Source organism: Aquila chrysaetos, chromosome 3, assembly GCF_900496995.4.
Source record: "Aquila chrysaetos chrysaetos chromosome 3, bAquChr1.4, whole genome shotgun sequence".
Lineage (NCBI taxonomy): Eukaryota > Metazoa > Chordata > Aves > Accipitriformes > Accipitridae > Aquila > Aquila chrysaetos.
Window position 1 is genome coordinate 1,033,990 of NC_044006.1, and position 15,344 is coordinate 1,049,333.

Here is a 15,344-nt window from a genome sequence, read left to right on the forward strand (position 1 = left end):
ACGTCACTCCCACAATGCCCCGCACAATGGGGCCGCCGGGGCCTGGGCCGGAGCCGCGCCTGGCGGGGCCCGGGGGAACGGGGTGAGTGCGGGGGGGGAAAGGGAGGGGGGCGGCAGCGGAGGAAGGGGGGTGAGGGGCGGCGTCACGGCGGCACCCTCCCTCCCCTCGGCGGCGGGGTCCCCTCGGGGGGAGGAGGAGGAGGAGGAGGAGGAGGAGGGGGGGGGGGGCGTAGGCCGGGCCCGCCTCTCCCTCCCCTCAGGGCTGCGCCATGGTAACGGGGGGGCGGCACGTGTGCTCCCGCTGGCACCGGCCCGGCTGCATCCACGGACCTTTCCCCGGTGGTGGGGACGGGGGGGGGAGAGAGGGCTCCCGTTTCCCTCCCGGTGCAAGCAGCACGGCCGCGCTCTGTCGTGGCGGGGGGAGGGCTTTGCAGCCACTTTGGGGCTGAGTGGGTGAAAAAAGCGGGGGTTTTGTAGCATAAATAAATCATCCCGGAGCCGTGTTGGCGTTTGGGGCTTTCCCGGTGGTGCAGGGAAGGGGTTTGGGCTTTTAAAATCCCGTGTGTTGTCATGTCAGGGAAGTGGAGAGGGAAAGAGGAGATCGGTCAGGTGGGAAAATTATTTTGCGGGGGTGGTGTGTCTGGTTACATCCCATAGGAAAGGTGTAGCAGCTTTTCCCTGGGCTTTAAAAGTAAATGCAAACTTTACACAGGAGTTTTGTCCAAAATCTGTAAGGAATCAGGTGGGGGAAACCAATACTGAGCCTTGAGCAGCTCAACTAGAAAAATGAACCTGTTGGGATGTAAAAACCTACATACCTAGAAATGGCCAAAGCCACTCACAGTAAGAAGATAATGGTTTTCAGAGGGGAAATCAGGGAATCATAATGACACATGAGTTGGTGTTTGTGACTGTAGGAAAACTGTAAAGAAAGGGTCAATGCAAGATGTGTAGGGAGGTAGGAGAGTGATTTTTACATCCAGGTGTGGTATTGGCAAGGCTGGTACTCTGCATCTAGGTCTGGTATCCACTTTTGCTTCCTTATAATTAAAAAACCAGTATTGGAAAATGGTAGAAGATGTAGAAAAGTCACAAAGTGATCTGAGGTCTGGAAGCAGAGCCTCACAGTCAGGGATTGGAGCTGGACTTGATTAGAACACCGTAAAGATTTTGTTACGCTGTGTGGGGTCTTTGAAAGACCTGCTCCGGGGGATGTTGCTGCAGCAGTTTAAGGTATTATGGTCACTGGTCATCATGTAGGAAGGTCAATAAATGCATGAGTGCACCCATGTCCCGGCCAGGCTGGTGCCAGGCCTGACACTGCAGCCGGGATCGCTGCAGAAGGTGGGTTTGGGGCAGGCACAACACCAGGCTGAGGCTGAGTGCCCACCATGGATTCTGGCCTCTACTTTCTGCTACGTAGCTGGTACCTTCCGCTTGAGCAAGTTTAAGCTTTAACAACTTAAAATAGCTTAGCAAACCTGAGTGGGTGACTGATCGGGCTGGAGGAGGAAAAATGTAAAAAGAAGTTACTTTTCAGCTGGGTAAGTTCCTTCAGCAACACCACTGTGCAGCTGTAAAACAGCTGGGCCAGTGCAGTGCACAAGCAGGTGGTGAGGACTGAGGGGACGCAGGAGTTCCTAGGCCAACTTCTTTGTCCCTGCAGGAAGAAAAGTGACAGTACTGGAGCAGCTCCTTAGCAAAGACACAGCAGGACTCAGCAGGTAGAAGCCAAGGACAGCAAAATTCAAATCAGACACAAGAGATGCCCTTTAGAAAAGAGAAACCGCAGCTCCATAATCCAGGGACTGGTCAGGCAGCCTGCCAGGCCCCGTGTCCCTGCCTCCCACTGCCGCTGCATACCTGCTCTGGCCAGATCAGACAGCTTTGCTGTTGGTCTGGTCAGAGAACTTATCCAGGCTCCTTTTTATGTTTTCCTGATTATTTTTAACCTGGGCAGTTCCCCAGTCTGGTTCCCAGCCTAGTTCACAAGGTTCTCCTGCACAGCCAAGGAACCGTGCTCTGTGTCACAGGAGTGACTTCAAGCGGCAGAAACCGCAGAAATGCTGTATCGTTGAACCGTACTTTGAGAAGGATTAAACAGTGGGACAAACTGTCAAAGCAGGTGGCAGGCTCTATCCTAGGGACTTTCTGTGAAGCCTGAGAGCTTTTTCGTACTATGTACCAACGCAGAGATACTTCATTGTTTTCTGTACAATGATAAGTGGCTGGAATCTCATACATAGCATATGATCCATCAGCTTATATGAGCTCTTCTAGCTTGAATTTGCACAAAACCTGATGACTGTAGTAATGAAATATGTCACATAAGTTGGCAGCCAGTGGGAATCCAGCTCTCAGGTGGATTGTCTTTTTTTCCAGCTCTGTGTTCACCCCACCAGCCTCTTAACCTCTGTAGAACTGAAGCAGAAGATTCATCTGGTGATGAGGGTTTTCTGTAAGCGATTTAGCTGAGATTTCTGGAGCTGCATAGGCTAGACATATTTTTCCAGGACTAGTACAAAACTTTCTAAGATAACCAGGTTTCCCAGCGCTGGTACCAATGCCGTGACATAAAAGATGTCTCTGAGCAAGTGTACGTGAAGTGTTTCTACGCAGCGGCGACTGTTTCTGGTGGCTCGAGTTACAATGAACAGGGAGCACATTGGAAACGTTCTTGTTACTAAGAAAACTGATTGAGGTTTTTTTTAAATGTAAATATCTAGATCATGCAAAAAATCTTCTAGCCAAGCATGAATTTTGTTGTTAACCTTCCATGGCTACTGTGTTTCAGTGATACTATGCAAGACCCTCATCTTGTTTTTTCTTTCTTATTCCACAGCTGTCAGAGTGTCCTAGGACATGCGTTTAGATTTAGACACAGACCCAAACAGGTAGATAGGTTTTTCTTGCTAGACCTTTACAATTTTAAAGGAAAGTTGGTGAAATTTTACAATAATCAATTACAGACATTACCATATCTTAACTCATTTGTATTTGGGTTTCTGCTCTGAAGGCTATAGGTTATGTGCCTTACTGTTAAAGACAGCAGAATTCAAGCTCTGTCTTCTTTCAGGTAGCTTTGAAACTGGCACAGATGGCTGAGCTTGTTCAGAGGGAAAGAAGCAACTACTTGGCGAAAGTGACAGAGACTCCCGGAACGCGTGCACAGCTCTGAAGCAGGAGGTAGAGAACACTTATCTTTTCCGGCACACATCCCATACAGAGGTGAAATATTCACAGTCTTAGACACCTACAAAGGAAGACTGCTCTGAAATACTGGACTCCTGCACCCTGAGGGGTAGGAGCAGCCATCACATCGCACTGGGTTGTACCAAAGTGGCACCTCAGCAATTCTAGTCCTTTATTGTTCTGCTCTGCCCGAGTAGATTCAGCCTGCACAAAACTGAATTCTGTTCTTAACGGACATTTCCAGACCTCAGAGTGACACATTTTCTTGGAGTCATCCCATTTCCCGGTGTTTTCCATCCTGAGGGAACCATTCATGGTACTGTGAGTGGTGGTGTAGTTACAGTTATTGTTATTTCAGCTATTCATAACGTTCAGTGGTGCACTTTCTTAATGGGGGGTGGTTAGTTCCCTCATAGTTGCACATCCTGCCCACAACTGGCACTCATGTTGATGTGCAGGCAGGAAGTTCCTCCCTCTGAAGCAATCATGGAGTGAGAAAGAGCTTGAGGGTTTGATGCTATTTTAAGAAGAGTTTCTCAGGCAGCTAAATTCAGTGAAAGATATCTTTTCTGAGGTTTTTATTTCAGCTAACCGTTTACCAGTTTAGGTGTTGGTAGGACCATATAAAAATGCAGTACTTTACCAACAAGACAAACACAACTCAAGAACAACCTGCTAAGAGGTTAACGTAGATTTTCATCAACATGAAAGCCAGCAGAGCATACAGGAGGTACATTTTGTTGAACAGGAAACAGTTTGAACTTCCATTATCAATGGATGAGAGTGTAAAAGAAAAAAAAAATTAAAAATTGCTCATTACTGTAGAAAACTTGCTAATCCAGAGAGGCAGAATCTGCCCCACAGTAGAAAAGTGAAAATACAATGACTAATCACACCCTGAAGCAAAGCAACATCTTTTGCCTTCCTGAAAAAGGTGTAATGTTGCTGATAATAGCAAGTTTTCTTCCCCGGCCCTGTTGACCCATATGTGGTAATTCAGATTGGTTTGCTAGGAGATGGTCTTACTAGTGCACCAGGTTGGTAGCAGAGAGGATGTAAAAAAAAACAAAACCAAGAGAACCTTAGTTTCTCTGAGAAGCTCTAGGAGGGAATTGCATGTAAGCAAAGATCAAGACCAAATGAGAACAGACTATGAAGAATATGAAAAAAGGGGTTGAGAAACAACCCACACGGGGAAAGGTGAGGTATTTAGAGCTAGAGAGACATGTGTCTACAATATTTCAGGAGAAAATGCACATAACAGGTACCACTGGCTCTTAATAGTTGAAAAGTGTAATTCAGAAAAAGTTTAACATTATTTAATTCAGGTAACAGGGGTTAAGAGAGAAAAGAACAAAACACATTCTGGAGATGGGAGTTTCGCATGTCTGTGAACATACATCTTCACATGTTTATAATGCTTGTTGAATGCTCACACGTGTTTGTGTGCATGGGTGAAAGATGCAGTGTCTTAACACCAACCCTTCTGTGATTTCAGATGAAGATGTTTTGCTATTAAAGCAGTTTGGTCACAGAGGGTTCCAACAGAAAACTGTACCAGGACAACATCACGGCAAGACGCCTGCAGGCCGGAGTTCTGCTTGACATGGCCATGTTCTACTAGACCTGCCATGACGGCATTTTTTCCCAGTGTTCCCAACTGGATTCAAGATGCAAAGCAGGAGGAGGAAGAGACAGGCTGGAAATTAGTCCCCAGACCAAGAGGTGAAGAGACTGAAAGTCAGGGAAAATGCCAATGTGAAATATCGGAGACCTCCTTCACTAATGTGGACAAGCTGAGAACTCACACACTTTCTCATACTGAGCAGAGACCATACAACTGCCCTCAGCTGCACTGTGGCAAAGCCTTTGCTTCTAAGTACAAGCTATATAGGTAGGTAACTGCTGAGTGCCTCTGCCGAACAGTGCTCCCGTGCCAAACGAGGGGGGAAAACCCCTCCATCACGTTTTTTTTGCTCGAATTTCTGAGAAGGTGGAGGAGGGGAAATGCCCTTGTTGCCTTGCAAAGCAGTTGAGTCCCAGACGTTACCACAGTTGGCATCTTTTTAAGCACCTTCCAGAGAACCTCAGATAATACTTATCCTGAGCTCAAGCTGTTTTCTATTTTACTAAGGAGGAAATTGAAGCAGAAAGTGAAGTTCACATTAAAAAACAAAATTAAAAGCAAGAATAGCATTCACATTTCATAAGCCCTCTAACTTTAATCATAGGAATATTTCTATGGCAGCTATTGTTCTAGCATGAAGAAGTAGAGTTCCCGTTTATATGATGAAATACAGCACAGAATAATTAAATTATGTGATCACTAGGAACTTGAAACTAGATGAACCACAGGTGTCAGAGAGTGTAAGACACGAAGGTGAAATCAGTCCACAGTGGCTGTCAACAGACATTGCCACAGTCTAATGCCTCCTGATGAAATGAAGCCATCTCACCAGCAGACAAGCATTTCTTGTCATAAACTACCAAGGTTTTCTTTGTCATTTCCCCCTTTGATAGCCTCAGCAGAGAGAACAGGAGCTGAGTAGACAACTGAAGTACACCTGTGCAGAGGTGATGCATTGTAGGGAGGATGGGCACTGCTGAGACAGACTCTGTAACTGTTGCTTGAAATGTTGTGCTTCTGTGCCTGGAGAGTCCCTGCTGCCGAGGCTGTCCGGGCAGTGTCCTTTAGTGGCGGTAAAAAGTCATCTGGGTTTTTTATGGCATAAAGTGTAGAACACAAGGAAAATTTTGAAAAAGTAGCGTGTGTTCTCTTAGGGGTTGGAAGCTAGTCTAAACTTTCCTGCTTTTCTCCCAAAAGGCATATGGCCACGCACTCTGCTCAGAAGCCTCATCAGTGTATGTACTGTGAGAAGATGTTTCACCGGAAAGATCACCTTCGCAACCACCTCCAGACCCACGATCCCAACAAGGAGGCCCTCCACTGTCCTGAGTGTGGCAAGAACTACAACACGAAACTCGGCTTCAGGCGACATCTGGCCATGCACGCAGCTGCCAGTGGCGATCTCAGCTGCAAGGTGTGCCTCCAGACGTTTGAAAGTACCCAAGTCCTGCTGGAGCACCTCAAAGCTCATTCTAGGCGGGCTTCTGGTGGAGCGAAGGAAAAGAAGCATCCGTGTGACCACTGTGATAGGCGCTTCTACACCCGGAAAGATGTGCGGAGACACTTGGTAGTGCACACGGGGCGGAAGGACTTCTTGTGCCAGTATTGTGCTCAGAGGTTTGGGCGGAAAGATCATCTGACCAGGCACATGAAGAAAAGCCACTCCCAGGAACTGCTGAAGATTAAGACAGAGCCAGTTGATATGCTGGGTCTCCTAAGCTGCAGCTCATCTGTCGCAGTGAAGGAAGAGTTGAGTCCCGTCCTGTGTATGGCATCCAGAGACATGATAGGTGGTAAGAGCTTCCCTGGCATGTTGCCTGTGGGCATGTACAGCACACATCTCCAAACCATGCCAAGCTCAGGGATGCCCCATTCTTTGGTTCCTAATTCTCTTCCAATGGGAATGAGCTATCCTCTGGAGTCTTCTTCTCCCATCTCCTCCCCACCGCAACCTCCTCCAAAGTATCAGCTTGGATCTACCTCATATTTGCCTGAGAAACTACCCAAAGTAGAGGTGGACAGCTTTTTGTCAGACTTCCCTGGCAGCCTGTCTCTCTCATCTGGTGAGCCTCAGTCCTCTTCGCCTCAGCCACCCCCCCTGGATGAGGCTTTGCTTTCCAAGAGCCCTGCTAACCTTTCAGAGGCTCTCTGTGCTGCTAACATGGACTTTTCTCATCTTCTTGGCTTTCTCCCCCTAAATCTTCCTCCTTGCAATCCACCTGTATCATCAGGGGGATTGGTCATGGGCTACTCACAGGGGGAGACACAGCCACTGCTTACCACTTTGCAACATCAACCTCAAGAATCTCCTGGAGCTGGGGCCTCGCTGAACTTTGGGCCCCTTCATTCATTGCCCCCTGTCTTCACCTCCAGCTTGAGCACAACCACGCTGCCACGTTTCCACCAGGCATTCCAATAAGCTGAAAATAGCACTGGAGAACAGATCTTTCAATCACCCTTTTGTGGAGAGCCTTAAAAACGCACAACTCTACTTCCCTTTGGGGGTGTGAAAGCTTTGCAAAGCTGTTTCAGACAGGAGGTTTCTGATCTCTGGAGGGAGCACTTGTAGACTGGAACAGCAGATAGTCCCGTGCAAGTCCCAGTCCTGTACAGCGAAAAGATTTCAGCTAATAGACTGGATATATTTTATCTAATTTTTAATCTGTGAATCAGGAGCCGCGCTTAGCACTGACCTTCCCTGAGATCCTGGAGCTGTGTTCCTCTTCGGGAAGGGACTGTCCCTGAGAAAGAGTTGAGACTCTTTCATCTTGGGCTAAACTTTTGAAGAGTCCAGCTTCCATTTCATGTTATCACACTGCAATTCTGGCAAAACAGCCAACACCTCCACATGGAGAAGGAGGAGAAGTCAGGAAACCCACTCTGTATGAAGCCAACGGGGAAGAGGCTGTCCTTCCCCCCTACCTCTCATCCCATCACAGCTTACTGCACCGAATACAGCTTACTCCACATCAGTGTTAAGCAACAAGACCGTTTACATAGTGAATTCAGAGACGTCACCTCATTCTTCTTTGCGGAGCCATTAGGTTAAACTCATTACAGCGAACATTGTTTACACAACACAAATCTGTTTCCGCCATTACAAAAATAGGAGGCACCAGAATACACTGGTTTTATATCTGGTGTAGCTAGAACACTGTTTACACAACGAAGTCAGGTTGCACTGATTTCTCTTCACTTATCATGTTCTTCCCCCATGGGGAAATACACTGCTTTTTGGACCACTTCAGCCTCTGCCACTGTAGGCAGCAGCTTCCCGCGTTTTCTCTCTGGCTATCCACGTGTCAAGAGGATGGAGCAGCTCTCACAACTTAGCTTGTTTTTGCGGTGTATGGATAGAGCCCTTTTAAATATCTCCCATAGGCAAACAGATCATGCATCTGTTCTGGAAACCAAAGCATGTGAAAAAGCTAGGTTAGGAGCTTGGGGCTGGCAGGATTGAGTACTGTCGTACCAGGCATGGATGACAACAGGCTGCAGGTCCCCTCTCCGTGGGTTCCCTTGAGCTGAGGAACAGAGTACGAGTTTCTAGGGTTTTTTACCACAACAGTTCAGTGAGGTCAATACCCTTTTGGCTTATCCATGAAGCACTCTCAAGAGATATATTTTTACCTTGATACTAGGGTGATGACATCCAGGAATCGGGAGGAAAAATTGGTCCCAGCTTCATGTACGCTCTATCAGTGTATTTTGAGGCATTTTCCCCAACACTAATAGTTCTAACAAATGCTGAGGGTTTGGGCCTGCAGTCACCCTTTCACATAGGATTTGGTTCCACTGGCCTTTGTGTTCTCTCCTTCTTGAGCCTTGCCTCTTGAAGTTAAAGTCCTGCTTCCCTTGCTCTCTGCCCCACCTCTTAAATTCTTCCATGGACTTCCTCTACCTACTGAGGGCAGAAGGGTTACACTGGTAAGTGGCAGCCAGCTGCTCATGTCATTTAGCATCTGTATCGTCTCCTGCTCTCATTTTCCTGGGCACTTGTACTGCAGATGGTAACATACGGAGGTAGATCTTACTATACATTGGTGCATGTTTATGAATATAGACATCCAGATCTTCATACCTCAGCATGGAGGAACCATTGTAGGCCAATATAAACCAGGAAATCTGTCAATATTGCTCTGCATAAATCTAGAAAATGCAAAATCTACCTCTATTCTGTTATCTCAGCTCCGTCAGTGAAGCCAGATGCTGTCCTCCCTCATCTCCCCAGAGTACATCCATTTCAGTCAGCGCATATTAGTTTCTGCTGAGCCATTGATCCCATAGTGTGACATTAGCCGTGCCTCATTTGTTCATAGGCTTGTCCCCTTTCCATTTTACTCAAGAATTTTATTTTTAATTTAGCTTAGTAACTCTTCCCAGAATGACTGTTTAGTGATCCATTGATTCTCCAAAACATAGATCAGTTGTTTTAGGTTAGCCAGCAATGCTGCAAATAATACTTTTGTATCAAAATGTAATATAAGATTTATTTACCTCAGCAATATCCTGTGGCAATGATCTCCCCGAGTTAAATGCAGTACTTCCTTTTCTCCACTGTAAAATGTTGCCTTTCGAAGTTCAACGAGTGCCTTCTTGTTCTCTAACATAGAAAAGGTAAATAGGGCATTTCAGCTAGTCTTCTGTTTACCGTCATTGAATACCTCAGGCCTGTCTTGTATTGCTTTTCTCTTTGCAAATTAAAGAGTTTCACACTGTTAACAATTATATGCAAGCCTTATCCCTGTCTTCAGTTGAGAGGAATTTTTTTTTTTTGCAAAATAAATGGTCAGAACTGATCACTTACTGCAAGTGAGGATTATCAGATTTATGCAATGCCATCATACACCTTCTTCCGTTTCGGAACATTCAGCTTTCTTGCTTTTTGCCTGCATTGTACTCTGAACAGATGTCATCACTGGAATTCCTTTAGCAGTGGTAGCTAAACTTAGAGCCAGGCATCTTTTTCCTACCAGTAGTCTGTCAAAGAATAAATGGAATTCATTTTGCTATTACTTGCATGTGTGATTTGCTTTCCACAGCTATTCTAACAAGCAGAATTGCAGTAACATTTGTCAATGAAAGGAAAGTCTAAACCAGCAAAGGGAGCGCGTTCAGAGACAGCACGCTGGGCTAATACCAGGTATTTGCACTGGAAAATGGATGCAAAGTTCCCGTTCCACAACAGAGTTTATAATCTGCAAGTATTTGTCAGCCAGTCTAAAACTAATGGGGCTACTTCCATTTGAAATACTAAGTATGCAATTCACAAAACAAATTATTTCTTGAAGCTAGTTAGTGAACAACTTTTGCCTGGTCATAAGAAAAAGCTTTGAGCATCTAAGCTACACCACTTGGGAATCTAAGTTCATTAGGAAGTATGTACATGTACCACTAAGTTCATTAGGAAGTATGTACATGTACCAAGCTGTTACAAAACACAGTAGAAGTCAGCTTAGACAAGCTCCTGCTGATGCAACTGTAGGTAAAATACAATGTTAAACTTGCCACACTGTGAGGATGATTGCTGCAGCACAGCCTGGAAACTGTTCTGGTGCACGTGCAGGACCTTTGTGCATGAGGGAATAGCAACTGCTATGCTAGTTAGGTGATTAAAAAAAAAAGTTGCATCCCAGAAATGGTTTAGTTTTGTTTTATAATCAAGGTTTAGGGGTGTTTAAGTCAACATGCTACTTTCTCTCCTAAGGTCATTATTAACGTAGGGAATAGGAGACTGCAGGGAAGGATGGTGAATATGAAACAGAGGCCCATAGCATCAGTGTCCATGAACGCAGGACCAAGCATTACAGTTACATACAGACATTCTTTGGCCGATCACCGAGGACCACAAGTTAGGGGCTCCAGGTACAGGAGACCGCTGCGAGTCAGCCAGGACAAATGCAAATTAAGCCATCTTGGGAGGCACAAAATACTTTTGATGGAAGAGAGGAGTTTTTAAAGCAGTATTTTCAAAGAGGCTCAGTGAATATGGGAGATAGCAAGCTGGGCTAGACTTTACACCGAGGTAGGCCAGCAGAGAAGCGCTGAGATTTGAGACACTAAGCACCAGCTGTATGAAAGCAAGACAACTCAGAGGATGAACCTGTCAGAACTGACAAAACTCACCTGTAATAAACAATATGCCAGTACAAGTCTCACACTCTTACCCCACAAACAGCGTACAAGGCAGTCACTAAAGATGTAGAGCATTTTAAGTGCTAAATGAAGGACTTCTTCAGCGGCAGAGCCCTGTGAACCACCCTGTTATGGTATCTTTACTTCAGGCAGGCACATCTGTATCTGAAAGGTGGCATCAGACTAAGCCCAAGAGGAGCAACTGTGGCAAATAATTGGTCAGGAGGGTTTAGTTAAGTAAAGAAGCATTTTAAAGTGTGGCTGACTTGGGGGGCGTTAAAGACCAATAGGAATAGTGCAGACAACTAAAAGAGAAAATCATAGAGCACAGGTCTGTGAAAGGACAGGACACAAACATGCCAGCCATTATAAATCAGACCCTAGACTCTCAAAAGGGCAAGGACGTAACATCCCACTAGAAATAAGAATGATTCCAGCTCACTCCTTAGAAAATACACAAGCCATTTCCATGGCAGCAGAGGGTTAATTCACCTAGCCGGTCCTTCCCAGGCTCAGATTTCTAGAGCTGTGTGAAAGTCTGAAGATCTTTTTTCCTCGTGGGATTACAGCTCGCTCAGAATCCATTTGTATGAAGGAACAACATGTTAACTTGCATTTGCTTCCACTGAATTTCACTTGACAGAATATCCACGTACAGCATTTTGACAGACCCTGTTCAGCTGTCTCACAATAGTGCCTGCTCTTTAGCCTTAGTGTTGAAAAATGTTGTCACTTCAATGGGAATCCCTTTTTTCCCTCCGGTAGATTGAGGATTTCAGTACTTTTGTTGGGAGCTCAGCTCTTTGTTCTTTAATTCCTTCCTTGCTGACAGGTGAATAGCAGCTGCTTGGAAGATTTCCTGCAGTTCACTGAAAAATCCCCATTTCCTTTCTCTACCATTGCATCACCTTTGCTATCTGGAAAGAATAACCCCGCAGAGGCATTTTCTGCTGCCTGCAATTAAAATTTTTACAAAGAAATCTTCAAAGATGCTCTCCCCATCACCCTACCTTCTTGCTTATCCTCTCTAATCCTGGTTACTCAGGCTCACTGAATTCTCCCTCGGGTGCCTATTTTTAGTTAATTGCCTACCCAAGTCCTGTAGATATTCTGCCACTGAAGAGTGAAGTGTTGAATGGCTCAAATAGAACCACTTCATTAAAACTTTACGGGTTTCCATCTTTATCCAAAATTTGCTTCTTTTTCATAACTTATTTCCTGTATTTTTCCCAATTCTCTGAGATGGGAATTGCCATCTGAAGCTCTGAATACAATCCTGTCCGACACCTGCCTGGTTGGAGAAGGCAGTTTGGTTTAGCCTGGTCTGCTGGACCAGGACTCGGGGAAACACGGGCTCTGTTCTCACTCCTTATCACCGACCCTGGCACCTCTTGCCCTTTCTGTGCCTGTTTCCCCGTAATGGGCCACAGCAATACCAAGCCTCCCTTGCAACGCAGCCGAAAGCTGCCCGGGGAAACACGCCATTACTATGGACACAGCTTCCTTACACAACTGCTATTTGCCATTCCTCACCCGTACCCCCCCCACACCTCTGGTGTGACTAGACTCCTCTCAGGTTCTGCTGTCCCTGCCGCACAATCAATCCACACCCGCATCGGGCTCACCTCTGTGCTCTTCTCCCCACCCCGTGATGTACTCACTTCCTTCTGGTGAATAACTGGGATCCTTTAGGAATCCTTCCACGTTTCAGGCATTCCGTAGCTCCAGGTAAGGAGTTTTCTCCCAGAGCACTTCCTCAGCAGGCTCCTGTGTGCTCTGCACCCAGAGCCATCTCCACAGTTTCACAGACCACTTGCCACTAAGTGCTTTAGACTGCCACAGAAACAGGTCAAGCAAAAATTGAACTGGCGATCGGAAAATTATACCCAGAAAACAGACCACATTCTGCTTCTCACAAATCTACACCACGAGATTAGCTTAGGTTCCCTCTCAAAAGGACATTTTATTTCTTATGTGCACAGGTAGGCTTGCAGGAAGAGACTGAAGCATCTTCCTCACTGTGTGCTCGTAGCTAAAGCTAGGTCTGCAGTCGTCCTTGCCACCAGTGCCTAAATATCAGCATGCACAAAGAATGTACGTGACATGGAGGTAGCTTTTCTGTAGTGGGAGATCACAGTGACAAGGAAAGTTAAAGGCATTGCAGAAGATAAAGAATAGGGAATTTGGAATCTTTTTTTAGTACTATTAAATAGGTTGGCTCTTCATTTTCAGTTAGGGGAAGACTCCTCAACATTAGTGTCTTGTTGAAAAACAACCACCCCTCATTTTAACAGCTCTCTTCACCTTCATTCTCGCCACCTATTTCACATATCATGTCTTTCTTTGAAACTACTATGCAAGTGGATAACCAGCTTTAATGCAGAATGTACTGAGATGATAAGGGACAGCTCTGTGTGAAGCCTGCAGGACAGGAACAGCTACGGCATCTCTTGCTCAGCACATGGGTCCTGGCTGGTTTAGTATCCAAGTGAACAGATCACGTACCTGCCCTGGCAGCCGATTTTCCTCTGCAGTTCAGTGTCTTGCACTTGAAGGAAACACGTAACCTTCTGCTTATGGAACTCGCCAGCACACCCTGCTTCAAGATGTGATGGAAAATGGTGCACAAGCCAGCACGTTCAAGCAGAGAGCTGGCACTGGGAGTGGGCAGATTCCGTAACTTCTACTAGAAGCCTGTCTTGAGTTTTTGACTTCTCCTTGCCCTACTGAGTGCCTCAGCCTTGACTGCTTTGTGGGTTTTTCCCCCCTCTAGTGATCCCTAGTATCTAGAAACTATTTTTAGAAAGGTGGTTTTGTAACATTTGTACCAGTGTTTTCCTTAAATGAGGATATTGAACAAAAAACTAGAGATGTTTGCCTTCAGGGGGGTCGGACAAGTGGGTGGTTGCAAGAGGGATGGCAGAGGGAACTTGTGGAAGCCATGAAGACTCGCTCCTGGAGCAGTTGAGCTCTGAAACTGCTGCTGGAGGAAAAGCTACTGAGTGGCCTTTGCAGCCAAGAGTCACACTGAAAACCCTCTCCCGGGCAGGGCTGCCCCGGCACAAGCTCTGCCATCTGTCACAGGCTGCAGGAACGGCTGACCGGAGGGCAATATTTGATCCGGAGCTGGCAAACATCCCGTTGTAAGGGAAGGGGTTTGGGCTTTCTTGGCCCTGGGAGCTGATGGGAGAGATGCGGCAACTCTCACTGGGGCTGCAATTCACACCGTCTCTTCTTGTGCTGGATCTCGACAGGCCCAGTGCCTGACCTCCCTTCCTGCAGCTACAGCTGCCGAAGCCAGAAGCTTCCCATTGTTAAAGCTCAACTGTTTTTCTAAAAACAAGCTTTCTAGCACTTTTACACACAGTGAATAACCTCTTTTAATGGAGTATTTTGGGGGCTGTAAACAAGGTTTTTAAACTGTAAAAATATTAAGTGCCATTAGGAAATGTACGGTTCATCACTAAAATTAGCTTTCATTGTCTTGCAAAATGAAGTTAAATTGAAAGCATTTTTTATAATGAAGTTGTTTATTAAAAGCATTTGAATTGTCTGCCCCAGGTGTCTTCTTGGAGGGGAATGGGGTTTTTGGTTTGTTTGTTTTTAAGTAAAGCCAGAATCGTAACGCAAGTCAAAGACCCAGTTCCTTACATGAATCCACACAGACTTTAAGTTTCTTTCAAGCAAAGAACTAGACAACTGCCCCCAGCCCCCCCCCCCCCCAAAAAAAAAAAAAAAAAAAAAAAAAAAAAAAAAGACACAGCACCCTGCTGGGGATGTAGCACAGCCAATACCATTATCTCCTGTCAAGAATAACGTTTGTTAGACAGAAAGTTCTGGTCGCTTGGTTTCACTAAAATTACCAGCCCGCGTGGAAACATTTCAGACGAGTACAGCCCCAAATAAGCCCAGCACTTTCAGCTCCCCAGGACTGCACCTTGCACAAAGGCAGCAGAACCAGAACGAAAACTTAAAGCTTAAGCTACAACTGTCTGCCAACACCAGCCACAGAAGCAGTTTGACAGAGATGAAAAATGGCGAAGAGGATCCTGCCCTCTGGGGAATTTCTTTTCAGAACACGGTTTAAAAGCTGACAACCATTTTCAGTGTGCCATTACTTTTCTAAGTATGATCTAGTTTTCATTCTTAACGCAGCCACTGGTGAAACGTGCGAGTTCCTCAGCAGTGCCTTCCCCCAGAGTGGAGGGCTACAACAGGACAGGACTATGCAGCACTGCTGCTCTAGTCTGCCTAAAAATGAAAAACAAGTTCAGCACGGATTGTCCTGTTGGTGGAGCTGAAGCTTTCCTTTGCTTTTTTTTTTAAGGGAAGAAGGGACTATTCTGATGATTTCTGATTTTCGATTAAAGTATTTGCCTGCTCTGGTCTC

The 15,344-nt window shown here is 45.9% G+C and overlaps 1 protein-coding gene across 2 annotated transcripts; it reads left to right on the top strand.

Annotated features, from left to right (window-relative positions):
* On the top strand, positions 1-9,834 carry PLAGL2 (PLAG1 like zinc finger 2). 2 transcript variants are annotated; one of them, XM_030008738.2, is made up of 4 exons: positions 1-82; positions 3,077-3,186; positions 4,691-5,086; positions 6,017-9,834. In XM_030008738.2, exons 3-4 carry the CDS (start codon positions 4,824-4,826, stop codon positions 7,236-7,238), a joined length of 1,485 nt encoding a protein of 494 aa, XP_029864598.1. In that variant the 5' UTR covers positions 1-82; positions 3,077-3,186; positions 4,691-4,823; the 3' UTR covers positions 7,239-9,834. The 2 variants fall into 2 exon arrangements, with proteins under 2 accessions (XP_029864598.1, XP_029864599.1); XM_030008739.1 differs by lacking the exon at positions 3,077-3,186 and having other exon boundaries at positions 31-82.
* The last annotated feature ends 5,510 nt before the right edge of the window (positions 9,835-15,344 follow it).

Excerpts from the sequence above, each read along its gene's own strand:
- PLAGL2 (XM_030008738.2), top strand. The coding sequence starts at position 4,824 with ATGACGGCATTTTTTCCCAGTGTTCCCAACTGGATTCAAGATGCAAAG. Across the intron at positions 5,087-6,016 it reads TCTAAGTACAAGCTATATAG|GCATATGGCCACGCACTCTG; the intron begins GTAGGTAACTGC and ends TTCTCCCAAAAG.